The sequence below is a fragment of the Podarcis gaigeae genome (genome assembly GCF_964106915.1).
Source record: "Podarcis gaigeae genome assembly, chromosome: 8".
NCBI classification, from domain to species: Eukaryota; Metazoa; Chordata; class Lepidosauria; order Squamata; family Lacertidae; genus Podarcis; species Podarcis gaigeae.
The window spans coordinates 53291778-53312887 of NC_139684.1; the positions used below are offsets into that span (position 1 = coordinate 53291778).

General features: G+C 44.1%; 1 protein-coding gene across 2 annotated transcripts in view; it reads left to right on the plus strand.

Annotated features, from left to right (window-relative positions):
- Window positions 1-20833, plus strand: part of GPI (glucose-6-phosphate isomerase) — a 32678-nt gene extending 11845 nt beyond the window's left edge. For both annotated transcript variants that reach the window (XM_083751444.1, XM_083751445.1), the window contains 16 exons: window positions 121-189; window positions 3096-3215; window positions 4313-4396; window positions 4483-4629; window positions 6471-6542; window positions 9165-9209; window positions 10111-10164; window positions 12432-12492; window positions 12881-12924; window positions 14032-14184; window positions 14654-14783; window positions 15891-15967; window positions 17531-17659; window positions 18763-18838; window positions 18935-19001; window positions 20271-20833. In XM_083751444.1, coding sequence (XP_083607570.1) covers window positions 121-189; window positions 3096-3215; window positions 4313-4396; window positions 4483-4629; window positions 6471-6542; window positions 9165-9209; window positions 10111-10164; window positions 12432-12492; window positions 12881-12924; window positions 14032-14184; window positions 14654-14783; window positions 15891-15967; window positions 17531-17659; window positions 18763-18838; window positions 18935-19001; window positions 20271-20394 — 1452 coding nt within the window. In that variant the 3' untranslated portion in view covers window positions 20395-20833. The remainder of the gene's footprint in view (window positions 1-120; window positions 190-3095; window positions 3216-4312; window positions 4397-4482; window positions 4630-6470; window positions 6543-9164; window positions 9210-10110; window positions 10165-12431; window positions 12493-12880; window positions 12925-14031; window positions 14185-14653; window positions 14784-15890; window positions 15968-17530; window positions 17660-18762; window positions 18839-18934; window positions 19002-20270) is intronic.
- Window positions 20834-21110: the final 277 nt, after the last annotated feature.

The window sequence follows — 21110 nt, forward strand, 5'->3', positions numbered from 1 at the left end:
GTAAAAGGAAGCTAGTGGCATACTGGAGGGGGTTAGTGAGGGAGGGGTCATCTCTTATGTGACTGGTGGATTTGGAAAGCTGATGATCATATTTACTAAAAGGTCAACTTTTACTTTCAGGCAAAATCGAGGGGCATTGAGAAAGCAAGGGAGCAAATGTTCACTGGAGAAAAGATCAACTTCACTGAGGTATGTCTACTTTTTATTTTTGTCCGTGGGTTCCTGCTCAGGAACAGGGAGGAGTGGTTTCCAGCACACAAAGTAGTTACCTTGGGACTTCTTTGGGCTTCAAGCAGCTGTAGAGGGTTTCTGGGAAATTGTGTGTGTGTGAGAGAGAACTAGAGTCAGAGAGTGTGTGCTGGGGTTTTTGTGGTTTGGGGGACATAAAGGCAATGATCTGGTCACCATCCTCTAGATATTTTGCTATGTAGTCCAAGGATTAAATAGTAGACTGGTTTTCAGTTGCCAAATTCATGAATAAATTGTATAGTTTTTCCAATATATCTGGTTTGTTTTTGTGTTAAATGTTTTTTTTAACCACATGAAGCTAAATGTGTGAATAGTCTCATTCTGTCAAAAAGTGTATTGCATTTCTATGGGGACATGCCTCGTCTATGATCTTAAACTGGTTTCATCTCTTCTCTCTCCCTTTCTGGGCTAATAGTAGCCTTATAGTTGTTACAGATCAAGCTGACCTGATGTGAACAGGATGTGAAATGAATCAGGAAGTCCCCTATGGATCTCTCTCTTTGCTGATTGACCTTGGAGAAACCTCTTTTCTGACAGTCCCGCCATCACCTACATGTGGATCTAAAATCCACAATATAATGCAGAGCTTGATAGAAGGATTGCTATCTCAGTAATTCCTGAATCAGCTCTGTATTGTATTGGTTATAATATAATAACCCATAACATGAAGCGTGTTGCATACTGGCACTAAGTATTATTCTCAACACACATTCTTTGCCACTGCAAAGCAGAAATGCCCCCAAGTTTTTGTTGGAATTTTATGATTGCTTCACATTAAATGTTAAGGAACTTCTCTGAGATGTGTCAAGTGTGTAAAAGCCACTTCCTCTTCATGGCAACTGAAGCTCCCCTTCTGTGGTTTTGGTGTTCATTATTTTGGTGCGCAGAGCTATCTGAAGGATGGCCTCTGCTGTGTACCAAGACCACCAGGTGCCCCTTTGCATGTCCATTTGCCCTGTGACACGCAGAACGCAAAAGTGAGGGGCACGCTGCCATTTTCCTCAGTGGCACCCAAGTAGTGTGTGTCATCGGGTGGAAAGAAAGGAGTGTTTTGTTTGTTGCTTTTTGCAACACTTCTGGCTGTTTCTGCTTTTGTTGCTCTTCTGGAGCTGTTGCTGCAACAGAAAATTCCTGTGTTGGTAAATTGTGGCGATGTGTGTGTGTTTAGATTTCTTTTTCATGTATTTGTACGCTGCTGCAGGGACTTCTGTGGTTGGGGATGCAGTATACACATAACAAGTAAATCCTGTTCCATCCACACACAGGGAACAGTGCAGGGGGGCTACCCACAGGGCTTGAGTGTAACTTGGTCCTCCTTGCCACTACTGTGCCAGAGTGCTTTCCAGCATCACTCTTCCTGTCTTCCCTGCCCCCAGGTGGCAGAATAAATTTCTTCCCTAGGCTGGCCCTTAAGAGCATCATAAGAGCCTGCAGCTGGATCAGGCCAGTGGTTCATCTAGCCCAGCATCCTGTGGCTGGATCATCTAGCCAAGCAACCTTGATTTCTTGTGTGTCCCTTCCTGTGGGTAGGGGGCTGCCATCACTTCCTCACTTCCTCCCTCTCTGTCTGCTGTTGTTGAACATCAGATTGTTATAAATAAGTTTGTCATTGCTGCTTAGTAATAAGCCCCAGCTTAACGGCCTACCTGTGTTAGGGCAAGCTACCCATCTCATCTCACTAATTGAACATACATTCAAAGAAGCGGGTTTTGTATTCTAAAACACATACTTCCCAGACTCTCTAGATTCTTTGAAAAGCAATACGAATAAAGAATTGTGGGAATTAAACATGCAAGTTTCTCTGTCATATTTTTTGACCTTTAACAATAATTTCTACAGCCTTTTTCTTACTCCCGTCATTCGCCAAATTGGTTCTTGGCTGTTTAGAAATGTCTGTTTCCCTCACCCCCACTTCTGTCTAGCGAAGCCTTTTTGGAAACCCCAAACTATACTCTAGTCTGTGGCATCTGACCCAGTTGTGGTTGTTACTGCTTATTTTAGTTTTTAAAAAGATCATTTAAAAAGATCATTTATATCACCTGTATATTATTTGCATGCTTTATCGTATTTGATTTTTCATTATTTTACCGTTTTCAACTCCTTACTGTGAAACCCCTTTGAGAGATATAAAATAATAATAATAATAATAATAAAATAATAATAATAATAATAATAATAATAATAATAATAATAAATTTTATTTATATCCCGCCCTCCCCAGCCAAAGCTGGGCTCAGGGCAGCTAACAACAAGTGAATGCACAAGATGTTTGAGTGGCTGAGTGAAGGACAGGTGGGTCTTCATGGTTCCAAAGGCAATCAGCAACTAGTGGTCCCATTTCCTTCTCCTTCCTGGCTGCTGCAATCTAAATTCCTCTGGTCCTCTTAGCTCAAGCACCTTTTGGTTTAGAAAAGAGACTCAATGCCCAGCATCCTTTGCCTGGGCGGCTCATATGTGCCACCAGACAGTTCTTGTAAAGCTTCTGGAAACTGCAGGAGGGGAGAGTGTTCTTGTGTTTGGGTCTTGTTTGTGGGTTTCCCATAATGAGCATCTGGTTGGCCACTCCTGAGAACAGGATGCTGGACTAGATGGGCCACTGGCCTGATCCAGTAGCCAGACTCTTATGGTCATTGCAGAGTTCCCATTCACTGTGGTCTACTGGAAGAAGCGGTTCCTAGTGGGTTGTGTCCCAAACTATAGAAGAAAACCAGCAGAAAGAGAAGAGAAAATAGTTTGTCTTGCTCCTTCAGATCAGTGCCAATCAGTTCTGCTGAGATTCTCGGTTTTGGTAACTAATTGTTGCTTGGCACTATCCATAACTGTCTTGTCCTCTCTTCTTGTTTTAGAACCGAGCTGTGCTCCATATTGCTTTGCGGAATCGCTCAAATACTCCAATATTAGTTGACGGCAAAGATGTAGTCCCAGAAGTGAACAAAGTTTTGGAGAAAATGAAGAATTTCTGCCAGGTATCCCAAGTATTTGCTCGTTGTTCTCTGTGGATAAGGCAGGTGTAATGTCGGCTGTCATGTGGACTAGTAGTCTCTCAGCTGTTTACATATTTCTGTTGGAACAAATCAATGTTTATTGTATAGCAGAAATACTGTCTTCTATATAACGTATATATATTTATATATAATATATAACAGTGTTCTTCATTCTTGGTTCCCCAGTTGTTTTTGAATCCCAACTCCCATGATCCCTGATCATTGGATGGCCTGTGGGAATGATGGGAGCTGTAGTACTGTCCTAAATAGCCCAGTTCTCTCTCTCTGCAAAATATTCCTCGCTATAGACTTTTTGGCATGCTCTGTAGGGTTGAGAGTACAACTTTTTAAATATAGATTCTAGTAATGTAGCTCCTTCGTCATATATACACAAAACTACATAGATTTAAATAACAAAGGTTGTATGAGATCACAGTCCATATAACTGGGCTTCGTATTCAGGAATGTGATCAGCGTTCCTGATCATCTGTTCCCCTCCAGATGTTTTAGACTACAACTCCCATGAACCCCAGCCAACACTGCTTTGTAGTCCAAAACATCTGGAGGGGACCAAGGTTGGAAAACGCCACTTTAAATAGAATTGGATGCTCTGTTATTTTTTATTTATTACAGTTACTTATATGCTGCCTTCTAGGGTACAATTCCTTCCAAGGCAGAAAACAAGTATTATTAAATTTAATTTTTTAACTTTAAACAAACTATTAACTTATTAAAAAGTCACCCGGCTCCTTCCCACAGGGCAGTTGGTAGATGGCCTGGTAAGTGGGAGAGAAACAACCCAGCTGACGCAGGTCGCAAGATGGTCTTCGCCTGTTCCCCTCTTTCCTGGAATCCTCCGCACTAAACTAAGCAAGTGGTCCACCAAGCAATTGAAATCTAACACCCAGTTCCTCACCATGTGTCCACACAGTAACCCTGTGTGGTAGGTTAGGCTGAGAGGCAACGATTGTCCCATCTTCATGGCTGAGTGGGGATTTAGTCTCCCAGGTCCTAGTCCTACATTCTAACCACTGGAATTACTGGAAAGCACTGTATAAAGGCCGTCTTTGTACTTGCAGAAAGTTCGCAGCGGTGACTGGAAAGGCTACACGGGAAAAGCCATCACTGATGTGGTCAACGTTGGCATTGGCGGATCAGATTTGGTGAGCTGTTCTGCTGTGTGACTTCTCCTTGCAAAGGAAGCATTTGGTCTAAATGTTTAGCTGCTCTGACAGCCTTTTCTCTTTAGGGCCCCCTCATGGTGACAGAAGCCCTCAAGCCATATTCCAAGGGCGGTCCTCGTGTTTGGTTTGTCTCCAACATCGACGGTACCCACATGGCCAAAACTCTGGCTGAGCTGAACCCTGAGACTACACTCTTCATCATTGCATCCAAGGTACGTCCCAAGTCCTTTAATCCATCAGCAGGTCATGCCAAGTAGAGGATTAAACATGCAAAGGTGACCTCTCTAGACCAGGCTTACCCCAGTCTACCCTAGCATCATATGGCCTGGGGTTGATGGTAAGTGTTGTCAAATTGTGGGCACCAGGTTGGGAAGGCTGCAGCACATTGCCTTTGCTCATGCCAACCTAGGCAGGGGAGAAGCTTGCCCTTGGTTTATTGAAGTATTTGTTAGCCAGTAGCTTTAGTTAAGCCTGCTGGCTTTGGGCTTAGCTGAACTAGGAGGAAAACACGATAGATGATGCACTAATTTTTCAGACACTTGGCTTTTTATGCAAGCTGTACTTTGCTAGGGTTCCTCAGTATTTTATCTGAGAAACCATAGAGTTGGAAGGGACTCAAAGGGTCATCCAGTCCAACCCCCTGCAATGCAAGAAAAGGCAGGCAAGAGTTTAGGAAGCTTAAGTGGGAAGAGAACTTCAACCTATAGACTTTGTTCTGTGAATTGGAACTCCCCAGTTCCTCTGATTTTTGCTGTATGTTTATGCAATGGTTTTGTTGATGCATTTAATATTGTATTGTGGGTTTTAAGAATTTATGCACACTACCCTGAAATCGGCTTTTGGGTAAAAATGTGGTATAAGACTTATTGAAAAAGAAATAAATCTAGGTTTCCTGCCTGAATGCTGTAGAGAAGACTAGCATCTCATGGCTCTCATTTGCCTGGATGCCTTTAGACAATTGGTTAGGTTTGGAAAGGGATGAATAGCATTTTTTTTTTTAAAAAAAGCTTGCTTTATAAACTAGTCTTTTGTTATATAATGAAAGAATTTTTTGGAGATGGATGGGAGAGGAGGAGGACGTGATGTTGGTCCTTAAAGCTACATTTTAATGGTTGAATAAACTCCAATAGAGCAGGGTGATATTGACGGAACTGCATGACTGGCCATGTCAACATGTTTCATAAAGAGGGAAATATTTTTTTTGCTGATGAGCAAATTGGGACTGTCTGGAAAATCAAGGGGAACAAAGGGCCCCATGTTTAGATCCACAGCAGATCAGTCAGAGCAATTATTGGCTTGAGTGATTTCAAATCTTCCTGCAAGTTTAAAATTAGTAATCATAGGAAGGGCCCCATCAATCTGAATGTTCTCCAGTGCATGCCCTCATTGTAATGAATGGGGCTTGCACAGGTCATTGTCCTGATGGCTATTACCCAAAGTGTGTGAGAGTTCTAAATGACTTTTAAATTCTCAAAAGGTAGTCATTAGGATTGTGTGTGCTGCGATTTTGAGGGGAAAGTGCAGATGTGATGGAATTCAGCTTCTTGAGAACATTAAGTAAAAAAGGCAAAGAAGTGCACAAGATGGTTTGTGTTGGTACTTGCAGGCTATGTAGCTGGCATTGCTTGGGAATTTGAAGAAACCAAAAAATCGGTGGAGTTTTTAAAGGTTCTGTCCGCCATCTTGTTTCAAAATGGCACCCAATTGGATCCAAATGTAAGATGAAAACCCACTTCTCAATCACAGGAATCATGCTAGATTTGGTTATATCTTTATCTGAATGTGGATGGGCGGACAAAAAACTTTTCAAAATACAGATCTAGAAATAATAATAATGTAGGTAAAGATAATACAAATAATTATATTTTATAAAGAAATATGTAAGAACTAGAAACTGCTAAAATGTGTGAGCCAAGGCAGCTCTAGTTGTGCTGATGGGAGCACCTTGGACTTTGCCTGTAGTTTCCTCATTGTGCTTTCTGCTCCTTAAAAGTTGCCTAAGTGGCTTGTCTAAGTCTTTTAACTGTTTTCCCCCTCTTCTCTTGGTGCACAGACTTTTACCACCCAAGAAACTATTACCAATGCTGAAACAGCCAAAGAGTGGTTCCTAAATGCTGCTAAAGATGTAAGTGAAAGTTCCTTGGTTATGTGCTCAGTTGTGTAAATAAATTAATCTGTAAAGGGGCAAATGACTAATGTAGATATAAAGGTAGCCAGGAAAGAGATGGGAGTTAGCTTCAGTAAACATTTGCTGCCTTGTCCCATGGAAGCAAATTTTTACTTGTGGTTGGCAAGCCTTCTCCATCTCTAAAATATTTTTGGTGCAAGAGTGTTGGATGCCGTTTCTGCTGTCTTAATTCCTGCTAGGAACTGCTACATGCTTTCGCCCAGGTGGTCATAGAACTGTAGCTGGAATCCTCTACAAAAGTTCCAGCTGAAACTGCAAACTGGGAGCCAGTCTTCAGAATGTGTTTGTCCACCCTCATTGGCATTTAGCTATGGTCCTCTGCACCTATACTAACCACAGTTATCTCCACAGCCATGGTTTGCAAATGCATCTCAAACCATTGCCTCATAGTCTGGTTTATGAGGGAGCCAGGTGACTGTTGGTGGACATGACTGAATGTGGAGAAGGAATGGAGGGCAGGCAGTTTCCTGTGTCATGAGAAGGGAGCATATGCCCTTCAGGCAGACTCCAGGCCTGCAAATGTTGTTCCATCTGCGCAAGTCTGAGGTGTCTTAGCAGACTCCTCCCTGGGAAAGTTTTGGGGCCAGTTGGGCTGCAAGGAAACATGAGAGTAAAGGCAAGCTAGCGAGTGCCCCTTTGATATTTGGCAACTCCTTTGCAGCCTGAAACCAGGTTTTACTTGAGACAGGACTTGGCCTTTTCAAAGGCAGATGCCTGAACTATGAATAGGTTCCCTGAAGTGGAGCCCCGCGTTCTCCAGCAACTTCTAAAAGGATGTGCTGCTTCTTTGCTATAACTATCTTTATCCTGATGGGAGGGGCAGAGTTGCCTGTTTAATGGAGTCTAAAAAAGACACACTGCAGACACTGAACTGCAGATGAAGCTGGGGTTGAGAGGTTGTTAATTGCTGCATGGTATGGAGCAGTTAAACAGCCTTTTCATACTGGCACATGTTGCTCTTGAAAAATGCCTCCCCACCACCTTCCAATTCTAAAAATGGATGAAATCGGTAGGAAGAAACCAGGACACCCCCCCCCAAAAAAAACCCCAGTTGCAATAGGGTGGAATCTGGAGTGCTGTAATCTGGGTTGGAATAATCATCATGGCAAGTAAGGCAGAAAGTTCTGGGCTGGATCCAGCACTTCTGGGGGCCTGAAAGCGAGGCAAGCTCAGTGTGCAAGCAGTGGGTACACTACAGTAGGTACACTATAATATTTTTATTTATACTCCTCCCAGTATAAGCATACAAAACACACCAAACCATTTCGTGCTTTTTAAAACAAATGTAACTATCTTCAACCCCTAAACTTGCTTTCTAGAATGATAGAATATTAATATACCACTGTTTAATTGATACGCCGTTTAATGCCCAGGAGGGGATCCTTGGCATTGCTTTATGCTCTGCCTCTGTGCCCAACAAGACTGGTGGTGTTGCTGTTAAATGCCAGGTTGGTTTGATCCAATGCTGTGCTTTTGTAACCGGTGTATGAGCTGCAGCTGGTAAAAAGTACCCCTGTGTGCTTATGCCATCACTCCATGGTGGTGAGCTGTAAAGTCTTGAGAAGGAAGTTGGTTGTGCTCATTCCACAGGTGAATTCATTTCTGCAGCAGGAACAGTTCCCTCCAGGTTTGCTGGAGTACAACTCACCTCCTCCAGCCCCCATAGGTCAGGAGTGATGGGAGTTGTTGTCCAGAGACTTGGGGAGGGGGTACCATGTTGGGTACCCCTGCTATGTATAAACCGAAGCTCAACTCTACTCAGTTGGTCAGCTAGTAATAATATTTAAAGCAAGCTTAGTTACTCTGGAGAACAGTCAGCAAATGCTGTCCCAAGGGAATACATACCTGAGTTGATAGTTATCGCAGGATGTTTACATTAATTGAGGGAGTGGCTTTCATGTTGTGTTCTCAGAAACATTGACTTTCCTCAGCTTATTGATGTTCCTTGATAAGAAGCTCAGTAATGACTGACATGCTCTCCCTCCCAAAAGGCAGTTTGCCCACCTCCTACCTGATTTCCCACCTGGCTTCACCTTTGGTGTTGGGAATCCTCTGAAGTGCAAACTCAGTTCATTATTCCAGCTCTTGGTAACACTTGGCAGCCTGTCTGGCATCCCTTTGGACAAGGCCTATTGCGTAAAGCATAGCAGGAATCTTTTTGTAGGGTACAGGATATCATTGATTCATGTGACACTCTTTAAAAAAAACCAATTTTTGTGGTAGCAACAGTTTTTAGTATGTTAGGTTTTAACATCATCTTTCACCTGGTGGTTTCAGTAACATTGATTGTGGTGGTGATTTTAGGAATGAAGGACTTCCCTTTTTTTTAGACTGCTGGCTTTATGATGAGTTAAATTTTGTTGGAGTTTTTAAAACTATGTATGCTTTTGCTGAATAAAGATTCCATGAAAAAAACACCCTGATAGGATATTTAGGGGAGGGGGAGCAGCAGTGGTGGTCTCTGAACTTTAGTTATGATTTCCAGGGCTGTCGTGGCAGTTCAGAATATCTTGATTGTTTCGTTATCCAACAATCTTCCTTCCTTCCTTTTCTTTCAAGCCTGCGGCTGTGGCCAAGCACTTTGCTGCCTTGTCTACCAACGGGGTGAGTATTTCAGTTTATAAGTTTCTGTAGTTTTTTGCCCTTCTAGAACAATTTAATAGCAGTGTTGGGATCAAAGTAATGCGATGTAGGAGATCAGTGATGCTAAGTCTCCTGTTGCTTTTCAAAACAGCTGTTGCCTTGAAGATGTGGGAAGATTTTGATGACTTTAGGTCTTCCCCTACCGAGTTTGTAGCATATTTGAGGAAATTGCATGGCTGGAAGGGAAGGGTTAACCCCCTCCCCTCCATTGCCATTCCTAAATCCCCCAGTGTTTGGCCCTCAGCTTCTTGTTTGGCCCACAGCTGAAAATATATGATGGAAATAGAAAGCAGTACTATTGGAATTTCTTGAAATATTCTACATACTTACAGTACTTTGAGTGAATTGATCCTATGTGTGCTGGTTCTTAACTTGCCAAAACTGCACTCCTTGCTGAATCGGGTGGGGTCTCCTAACAACTCTCAGCAGCACCCTTAGCAAACTACAGCTCCCAGAATTCTTTGGGGGATGTCATTGGCTGTTTAAAGTGGTATAATGCTTTTAGTGTATAGTGTGAATGTGGCCTTATTCTTCCTTCTCTCTTTAAGAAATACAGTCACAATAATATATTGGTTGCTCTGTCCCTATAGATGTAAATAGTGTTGCTGAGGGTTTCTCAAGAAAGCTCTGCTTTGATAAACATTCCTACTGCGGCTTCTCAGCCACTGAATGTGTTTTGAATATGTATTTTCCCAACCCTAACTGGAGATGCCATTGAGGGTTGAACCTGGGGCCTTCTGTATGTAAAGCAGCTGCTCCACCATTGAGCCACAGCCCTAGTAACTTTTGCAGGCTTCTCTGCCTATCACCAATCTGATCTCTAACTGTTGCTCTCTCTCCCCCCCCTTTCCCCCTTTTTTAGCCTAAAGTTAAAGACTTTGGAATTGACACTCAGAACATGTTCGAGTTTTGGGACGTAAGTAAAACATGCTATGCAAGTCTACCATTGGACAATAGGACGGTGCTTCTCACTCTTCTAGAATTCAGGCTCCCCACATACACGTTTTCCTCCGGATACACAGGGAATTATTGCATGCAGCCTACTTCTGCACCCAGGAACCTGTTGTGAGGCAGCAATGCTACTGAATACCAGTTGCTGGAAGCAACACGGGGGGTGGGGGGAGAGGTCTTGTACTTGGCTCCTGCTTGTGGGCTTCCCAGAAGAGGCGTCCGGTTGACCACTGTGAGAATAGGAAGCTGGACTAAATGGGTTATCAGCCTGATCCAGACAGCTCTTCTTACATTCTTAGTTTTTTGTTTACTAAAACAACAAACTGTTAATGCTCAAACATACGTTAACATGTACACAGACAGATACACACCAATGGATCAGAGTCTTCTCCTAAAAATCCAGAGCCAGTGTGGTGTAGTGGTTAAGAGCGGTAGTCTCGTAATCTGGGGAACCGGGTTCGCGTCTCCACTCCTCCACATGCAGCTGCTGGGTGACCTGGGCTAGTCACACTTCTCTGAAGTCTCTCAGCCCCACTCACCTCACAGAGTGTTTGTTGTGGGGGAGGAAGGGAAAGGAGAATGTTAGCTGCTTTGAGACTCCTTCGGGTAGTGATAAAGCAGGATATCAAATCCAAACTCTTCTTCTTCTTGTGCTAACCAAGTGGGGGAAGGAAAGCTTCCATGATTTTGCCCAATCTTTAAAGCCATACAGGTTGGTAGGCATCACTGCCTCAGGACCTGATAATTCCTAGGAACTGTATATGCCTTCCAGGGGTGAACCTCCCTCCTCAGTTTGGGATAGAATTAAAGTCCGTTCCGCAGCAGCAGCGATGTGCTGACCCCCCTCCCCTTTGCTAATATTTGCAGTGCGGGGGAGCTTTGATGAAGGGCAGATTTTAGGGGTCACCACCATGAATACACTGCAGAAAGTCTGGCCTCTTTGGCTCTTTTGCTAAGGAACTTGTCAAAGGTCAGGCTAGGAGGCCTCTGAACACATTTCAGTCTAGACAGGTGCTGGTAATAGGAGATAGTTTGCTGCTCCCAACTTCTGGTCTTCATGAGTTATTATAAGCTGTGACATTTTGCCTGATGGGAGCCTACTGTATATAATCTAGGTCAGTAAAAAGGTCAAATGTCAGCCTTGCTTGAGATCTTGAAAATGGTGCTGGGGCTGAACTTCGATCTTTGAGCTTATCATAAACTGCCTGGCAGTGAAGAATCCAAAGTTCATGACCGTCCAAGGATTTGGCTGCACCCTTTCCTTACCTCATCCTCCTGCCATAGAAAGGTGTCCCTTTCCCACTTCCCATGTGCCAGATTCCTCCTTAAGGTGCCCAAGCTCAGGCGGCAAAGCTCTGCCCCAAATGCATATCTTGAAAGACCTGGCGCTGGGAATGCCCACTCGCTCCCTTTTGTCTGGCGCCTCATTTTTCCCTAGTTTGGTGGGTCAAACTTCCCCTTATCCCTCTTTTCTAAGTCCTAAGAATCCAAAAGTTCCAGGGTTGTAGCTAGTGCTCACTCTACTCATAGTAGACCTATTGAAATTTATTTGCATGACTAACGTGGGTGCATTAATTTCAGTGATCTGCTCTGAGTAGCTACAACCCACAGTATTTTGCTTTAAAGATTTGTTTTGTGATTTCTGTTGTAATGGCCACTGGTGACAAACAATAACAGGCACTTTGGAACTCCTTGCCTCTTGATTTGAGGCAGGTGCCATCACCACAGTTTTTGGTGCCTGTTAAAACAACTTTGTTGAGGCAAACCTATGCAGACATTCAGAATTTGCATGTTTTATTTTTATTTTGCTACTTGTTGCATCTTTTGAATATTTTTAATATCTGTTTTCTACCAATAACTGTTTTATTTTATAAAACATTATATTACATCAAGCAGTATATATATATTTTAAAAATACTTGACTGACTTTTCCTGTAACCCACTTCCAAGTGATATAGAGATGTTGTCACAATGACTGCTTTTGTCATGGACTTAATCTACAGCCACCTTTGCTCTCCAGACATTTTGGGCTACAAACTCCGCCATCAGCGACGCTGGCTGTGGGGCTAAAGGAGAGTTGTAGTTCAAAATATCTGGAGAGCACCCAGTTGAAGTGAATTGGGGGTTCTGTGCTGCAGTGCTTTGCAGAGGAGTCCCTGGTGGTTTGTGCCTAGAATACCTTGATCTTCTCAAATGACTTTCCTCTCACCCTACCCTCTTTTCTGTTTGCAGTGGGTTGGTGGCCGTTATTCATTGTGGTCTGCCATTGGCCTCTCCATTGCTCTACATATTGGTACGTACCCAGAGTTCTTGGCATGATATCTTCTACTGCTACTATGCTGGGCTGATACCTTTGGTTTTGGGGGCTTAAAAAAAAAATCAAGTATTTTTTAGAATGCTAACTACTTTATTATTAAAAAATTGAGTGGCTCATAACTTTGCAGATAGCTGTTTCTGGTTCTCAAAACTAAAATAGAAATCTAATGAAAATGGGGGCAGGGAGCAGCCTTCTTCTCTTCTTTCTAAATTGAATGCTGTGTTGACTCAGTAGGGTTAAATTGTACAGGCACGTTGGGTTCGGATCATCAAAATCCAAACCACAAACTGCTTTTGAGTTTGACAAACCTAGCAAGCAAACTTAATAATACTGGTGTTTGCTTTTTTTAAAAAAATCTATTTAGGTTATGATAACTTCGAGAAGCTGCTTGCTGGAGCCCATTGGATGGTGAGTATTTGGGTATTCTTCACAGATGATTGTGTCTGTGTCTCCACCTATTTGGTGACTTTAAACTAGGATTAGACAAAGTCATGGAGGAGAGGGCTACCAGTAGCTACTAGCCAATTCTGATATGCTTTGCACCGGAAGCAGTAATACTTCTGAACACCAGTCGCTGGGAACCTCAGGAGGGGGAGTGTGCTGCTCTTGAACTCAGGTCCTTCAAGAGAGCTTTCCATTAAGGCCTCAGAATGGCCACTGTGAGAACAGGATGCTGGACTAGATGGGTCATCGGCCTGATCAGAAGGGCTCTTCTTACGGTTTGAACCTGGTTGTTAGCTGGGGTTATGTTGGGCAAGCAAGAAGGTAAAGGTAAAGGTACCCCTGCCCGTACGGGCCAGTCTTGACAGACTCTGGGGTTGTGCGCCCATCTCACTCAAGAGGCCAGGGGCCAGCGCTGTCCGGAGACACTTCCGGGTCACGTGGCCAGCGTGACATCGCTGCTCTGGCGAGCCAGCGCCGCACACGGAAACGCCGTTTACCTTCCCGCTGGTAAGCGGTCCCTATTTATCTACTTGCACCCGGAGGTGCTTTCGAACTGCTAGGTTGGCAGGCGCTGGGACCGAGCAGCGGGAGTGCACCCCGCCGCAGGGATTCGAACCGCCAACCTTTCGATCGGCAAGTCCTAGGCGCTGAGGCTTTAACCCACAGCGCCACCTGCGTCCCCCAGGGCAAGCAAGAAACATCCCCCCCAAAAAATTCTTAATCAGTCACCTCCCTGGCTTGGTAGATCACAAGCATTGGTCATACACAGTGAAAATCCATGCAACTCCCATTCAGTTACAGGAACTGGTTGAAGCACCACTGTCTGAATGGGTTCTTACTTTCCAGTATGTTCAGAGGTTCTAGTATTATCCCCCCCTCTGCCCAGTGCACTGTTGGCTTTCACAAAGTAAAAACTTCTGCTTTCTACTGCTAGAAGCCAGCTCTGCGTTGCTCTAAAGAAGCTGGAGTTTCATGAGTGTGTTTGAAGTTGGGTCCAGGATGGCCCTTGTGTGCTGTAGGTTTGGTTTTGATAACATGGGTGTGTTTTATATCCATTTATTGGCATAACAGGACAATCACTTCCGCACCACTCCTCTGGAGAAGAACGTGCCCGTGTTGCTGGCAATGCTGGGGGTCTGGTATATCAACTGCTTTGGGACTGAGACCCATGCGCTTCTGCCCTACGACCAGTACATGCACCGCTTTGCAGCATACTTCCAGCAGGTAAGGAGTCATTGTCCTTGGAGTCATTCCCTTGTGCTCCTTATCGGTTGGTCGGCTCTCTGAATCCAGGCTTGCAATCTTAAGAGTGGAATGAGGATCCTTGAATGTACATTGGGCACGTTGGGTGCAGGGAAGCATCCACCTTAATTACAGTTTGTGGGTTGTTCCACCAATAAGAGTTGTGGCTTGCTGGGTCACAGGCTGCCAATGCTGCACAGAGTGTAGGCCTCTGTCCAACCCTCCTGGTGGTGCACAATTAGCTGTGTGTGTGGCTGATTCTAGTACTATGTATGCCTATATATGGTTCCATTGCTGCTATTTTACTGTATGTCTTTTATTGAAATGAGTTTTATTTCCTGATTATTATTTTTGTTAAACCTTTGCAAGTAGCTTGGAGACTTCTAAGGTGACTAATAAATTGAATTGGTGATGATTTGTGTATTAAGTCTGAACTTCTGCTGTCACTTAGGGAGACATGGAATCCAATGGGAAATACATCACCAAGAAGGGCACTCGTGTGAATTACAATACTGGTCCAATTGTGTGGGGTGAGCCTGGAACCAATGGGCAGCACGCTTTCTATCAGCTGATCCATCAAGGTATGTTGAAAAGTGGATCCCATATTCTGAGCATTTTAGTAGAGCCAGTTATCCCAGAGTTGGAAGGAGCTTTAGAGGTGGTGTCTCCTCCAGAAAAGGCAATATAGGACGACCAGGCTGCACCTAATAACCTAATAAGAGCAACCCACATATCCAGACAACCTATGCCACTGTTAAACAACAACTTCAGTGTTGTTGATTTCCATGCCTGCTTTCCATAGTTAAACCCAGCTCAAGGTGGCTTACAACATCAAAAGATGTACACACACACAGAGAGAGAGATATATATAGTAGATTATGTAGTCATGATCAGTAAATGAAAACATCTCAGCAAGTAATCCCCACATGAGTCGTAATAAGGTCTAACAATAAAAATACACAATTAAATCTTGACCCCCAACAAAAATCTGAGCACCAGCTTCTGTAGTGGGAGCCAGTCAGCCACCCACCCAGCCTGTGGCCAGGTGGTAATAGACAACTTAAAGCTGGGAGCAGGTCATGTAGGACTCCCAGCAAAGATCGTCTTCTCGTGTTCAGCTGAAATCTGCAAATTACACATATTTAAAATTCATCTGGTTTTTATTGCTTATATCCCACACTTCATTCAAGAAGCTCAAGGCATCATGCACAGTTCCCCCCCCCCCCCCGCCGCCCGTATTACCCTCACAACAACCTTGTGAGGTAGGTTAGCCTGAGAGGGGGGTTGACTGGCTCAAGGCGATGCAGTGAGCTTCACAGCTGATTTGGGGATCTGAACCCTGGTCTCCCAGGTCCTGACCAGACCTTGTAACCTCCACTAGTATACCACATTGGTTCACGTTCTGTCCTTTGGCGTAGCAGAGAGCAAGTTGATGTATCTCAGGCACTTATTAATCTGACCTCTGTAAGAGTGCTCCAGTTTGATGTGAAGTAAGCATCTGCATAAGCCACTGTCAGTGGGTTGCAGCAGCAGAGATGCCAGGTCACTTAAAACTAAAGCAGCAAATTAGAATTCGTTTCCTATGGTTAGCCTTATAGAGCAAGTTTTCTTAATTATCTCTGTAAAGTAACTTAACTGCATCAAGTGAGACTCTCATAATTTTTATTTATTTATTTATTTATTGGTAGGAACTCGTATGATCCCGTGTGACTTCCTCATCCCAGTCCAGACGCAGAATCCTATCAGGAAAGGGCTGCATCACAAGGTGAATGGCCAACAACCAATAGCTTGTTTTCAAAGCAGTTTCTTGCATGTGGGAAAACTTGCATACCACAGAGAAAGCAGATCCTTGCAAGAGATTCTTATTTGGAGATGCTTTCATACAAACTCAAGACACTCCCTTATACAGTGGAACCTCTACTCATGTACGGAATCCGTTCTGGAGGTCCTTTCGTGAGTCGATCTGGGTCGCTGGGAGAAGCGCCGTTCTGCGCGTGCGCATTTGGCGGCTGTGTCGTTCTGCTGCGGACAGCCGCTTCTGCACATCTGCGGACAGCGGCAGCTGCTTCTGCGCGTGCATGAATCACGGCAAACCCAGTATTTACTTCCGGGTTTGCCACGGGCGCGAGTTGGATTGTTCGCAAGTAGGGGCGGTGGTAAGTCACGGTTCTGCTGTACTGAATCAGTTTGCATGTCTGTTGAGCCCAACCTGGACTTCTGCTCCTGCCAGCACAGGGTTTTGAAGTATAGCTGTGTATAAAACAAGTACATTGAACAAAATTGCTATTTGGCATAATTCTATAATATGTATACATACATATGTGGATATATTTTACCTTGTGTAGCATAGCTGGCTTGGCTCAGCTTCTTGCTTTGATGAGCATTGTAAGAAATGAAGCCCAGTCTCTGGGTTCTGAGATTCCAGCATGTGCTATCAGAAGTGAATAGGTTCCATCTTCCTTGCTTTAAAGGGAGGCAGTGGCTAGCAAAGGGACTTGGCAACAGGCGTCCAGCCAGAGATACATTTTTTTGGCACACTAGATGTGTCAACCAGCTTACCAATTATAGGATGAGCTATCAATTATTGGTTTTGGGGAAGTGGGGGTGGGGTGGAGTTGGGTGTATAATCATGGTTAAAAAGGCAGTTGTCCTCATTGTTCCTTTTTGGATTTCACTTCCTTCAATCATAGTATTTGCAATCCTGCCCTAACCATTTATATTTTAATAGTAACTGAAATTGGCACCTTCCAAAATCTGGCAATTGCCAACATGGGCACTACCAGTAAATATTCAATTAATAGCTTAAAATGAGCATTTAAGTTGAAATAAATTCAACAGGGCTAGCTCACTTGCCTTTTTTAGGTGTTGGCCAATAATTTTGTGGATCTCTGTAAAGCTGGAATCCCAAAATGTGGCAACTTCATTGCATTCCTACCACATGTGCGAGAAGTGCCCCTTATTTTTGCAGCCCTCCAACACCATGGGGTATGAACTGGATTTATATATTCGCCAAGCATAGAGGAGTAAGGTGCCATTTCTGGAATGCTTTCAGTGCAATTTCCTTAAATGAAGCTGGAATTGCTTTGTAGGGAAATTTTGTCCACATGGTATTCCAATCCTTGGCAATAGAAATAAAAATATTAATATGAACAGTTGTGATATGCAAATCTATTTTATGTGTTTTTTAAACTTTTTTTTTAAAAAAAGGATGGAGAAAATCAGCAGCAGGGTATCTAAAATACGAAAGGGCAAACCACCTCTCTGTCCTAATCCTGGTCACCACAGAAAATGACACAGGCCTCTCTCTCTCTCTCTCCTTTCCTGCTAGATCCTTCTGGCCAATTTCCTTGCCCAGACTGAGGCCTTAATGAAAGGGAAGACCGCAGATGAAGCTCGTAAAGAGCTGCAGGCTTCTGGGCTGAGCGGGGATGCCCTGGAGAAGATTCTTCCACACAAGGTACCTCAGTTGCAGCACCGTTTCAAGCACCTGGGTGGGTCACAGGCATTGCACCATGGTTTTGCAACTGGATGGATAAACTGAAGGCTAACCAGGGTGACTTCCCTGTGAGGAAAGGTTGCTGTGTTAGGGGCTTCTTAGAGGAAAGGTGAGCAAGAGGTGACATGATAGAAGTTGATGAAATTATGGCTACCGTGGAGAAAGTGGGTAGAGAAAAGTCCTGTCCAGAACTCACGGCCATCCAATGAAGCAGAATGTTGGAAGATTCAGGACAGTAAAGAAATAATAATAATTTATTTATACTCCGCCCATCTGGCTGGGTTTCCCCAACCACTCTGGGCAGCTCCCAACAGAATATTAAAAACACGATAAAACATCAAAGATTAAAAACTTCCCTAAAGAAAGGACTTCTTCACACAGCTCAGAGTTAAATTGTGGAACTTGCTCCCACAGAAGGCAGTGGTGGCCAGCAGCTTTAGATGGCTTTAAAAAACAGTTTTGGACAAATTAATAGAAGAGGCAGTCAGTGGCTATTAGCTGTCAGGGGCAGTAATGTTTCTGAATACCAGTTGCTGGAAACCATAGCAGGGGGAACACTCTTCTTGCTTGCTGGTTTTCGACAGGCATCTGGTTGGCCACTCTTGAGAATAGGATGCTGGACTAAGTGGGCCATTGGTCTGATCCTGCTGGCTGTTCTAGTGTTCTTATGATACTGAGCCACCTACAGGCAAAGACTAGTTTGACACTATGGCCTGAACAGTCATCTGTTTTGAAGTGGTATCAAAATATTTATTGTCTTTAGAGTCTTACAGGGAAGGCAGGTCCCTGCTCCAAGGACACTACAAATCTAAGCCTGTTGGTGACAGCCAGGCACCAAACAAGGGATGAGTATGGGTGCTTGAACTTTTGCTTTTATGAGCCGGAAGGACCCAAATGTTCAGACACAAGCTTGTTCAAGGGGAGATTTGAAGAAGTGGCACACCCTGTAGCTCTTATGGTTTTTGACTGATGATTTGGCTGTGAAACAATAAGATGCCTTATTGACAGGTGTCTGAAGAGTAGAGAGTAATAATAAATGCTTATCTCTTGTGTTTCCTTTATAGGTCTTTGAAGGAAACCGCCCAACCAATTCCATTGTGTTTACTAAGCTTAACCCATTCATCCTTGGAGCCTTAATTGGTAAACGTCTTACTCTTGAGTATTTGTATTCATAGGTTGCTTTGTCTTCTATAAGATTCACTATTCATCCTGCCTGTCTTCTTTAATCTGTTACAGCGATGTATGAACATAAGATCTTTGTTCAAGGAGTTGTATGGGATATCAACAGCTATGACCAGTGGGGGTAAGTCACTTTCATGTATATGGGGGGAGGGGCTTTCCTTGCAAAATGAGTCTCTGCTTTCCTAGGGGTTGGACTCCCACTTACCTTGAAAGGAGCCAAGATCAGTCTAGGCCAAACTTGTTTCATAGTGGAAGAATAAGCTATTTGCACGTTGGCCTATTGCTGTAGCAACTTTACTAAAGGATCAGCAGGTATGTTCTTGACAGGTTGGACTGATCTTCTCACACAATCGATGGCAGTGAAGTTTCCCCTTCAAACAACCAAGCTGTACTTACTGAAAAGCCTCCTGCTTTTTTTGGTTATGCTTTTATAAATAAAAACACCCAAAAAAGCAAAAGTTAAACATACATAGGTAAAGGTAAAAGGACCCCTGACCATTAGGTCCAGTCGTGGCCGACTCTGGGGTTGCGGCGTTCAACTCGCTTTATTGGCCGAGGGAGCCGGCGTACAGCTTCCGGGACATGTGGCCAACATGACTAAGCCACTTCTGGTGAACCAGAGCAGCGCACGAAAACGCTGTTTACCTTCCCGCTGGAGCGGTACCTATTTATCTACTTGAACTTTGAGGTACTTTCGAACTGCTAGGTTGGCAGGAGCAGGGACCGAGCAACGGGAGCTCACCCCATTGCGGGGATTCGAACCACCGACCTTCTGATCACCCACGTCCCATTAAACATACATAGTTGGAAACATACTGAAGGGAATGTATTATTCCCCTTTATTAAGGGGAATAATCCCACCTTTATCAAGAAGAGCCTTGCTGGATCAGGCCAAAGAGGGTTCATCCAGTCTAACATCCTGTTCTCACAGTGGCCACCCAGGCACCTGTGGGAAATGTGCAAGCAGAATTTGAGCCCAAGAAACCCTCTTCCCCTCCTGTGGTTTCCAGCAACTGGTATTCAGGAACATTACTGCCTCCAAACTGAAGGCAGAGCAATATCCATCAAGATTAGTAACCATGAAAATACACATTCTGGATTGCTTCTTCTCAGCCAGTAAAGCTGTTCCCGTCAGTGTGGCTCAACAGCTAGCTAGCATGTATTTGGACTGGGAAGACCTCGGATCAATCCTGTGCTCAGCCACAAAGCCTGCCCTGTGCACCTCAGGTTGCACTGCCTACCACCGGTTGTGTGGTTGCAGGCCTTGCTGATTTGCACCCATGCTGCCCTAAGCGTCTTGGAGGAAAACCAGGTTAACCAGTGTCTAAGCCAGGCCTTTGGCCTCTAGCCTAAATCCATCCTTTTCCTTCCCTTTGTATGTAAAAACCAGCGTTGAGCTTGGAAAGCAGCTGGCCAAGAAAATTGAGCCAGAACTGGAATCTGATGCACCGGTGACATCTCACGATTCCTCCACCAACGGGCTGATCGACTTCATCAAGAAACACCGGGCCTGATCCGAGGGCAGGAGGGCTGCGTGCCGACGACAATCCAACCACCAAACACCCAGATCGATGTTGTAGTCTGTGCTTCGTTAACCACTCTTAACCGGAATAGCACTATTTTCACCAGTTCTGGCCTCTCTTCACTTGTTAGCTGTTAACGGTTAGCCTTGTTGCTTTTTTGAGCGTTGTTGCAAACAAAACCTTTTTTAATCTTGTGACACCTGGAAAATGCTGTTTAGTTGCTGTTCGTGGCAGCTGAATTGTAACTGTTGGGTACTGTTCCCCCACCCATTCACTTCCTGCTCCAGCTCCACTCTGTATTGCCTAGATGGAAGCTGCACAACAGGCAGCAGCAAAAAAACCCCTTTGCCTGCACTGTATCTTGTGAAGCTGGTGCCATTGTGAGACACCCCACCCCAACTTGTACAAGATTATACCACAGTTAACTAAACATGGCTGCTTTGTGTTTTTCTCCTTTTATTTTGAGGTGTGAATGTGGTGTCTAAGCACTTAATGGTTTTGTTGGCTCTTTCCCATGATATAGTTAACCTTTTGGTTTCATCCTGAGCTGAATATATACATGATACATATATGAAGGTTCTCATGCACACAGCCATCAGGAATCTTTAACCTTCGTGAAATTGTCTACTCCTCTTTTTAAAGCCAAGCAGATTTGTGGGAGCACACTATGCGCTGTTCCGAATCTTCCAGCATTTGGCTTCCTTGGA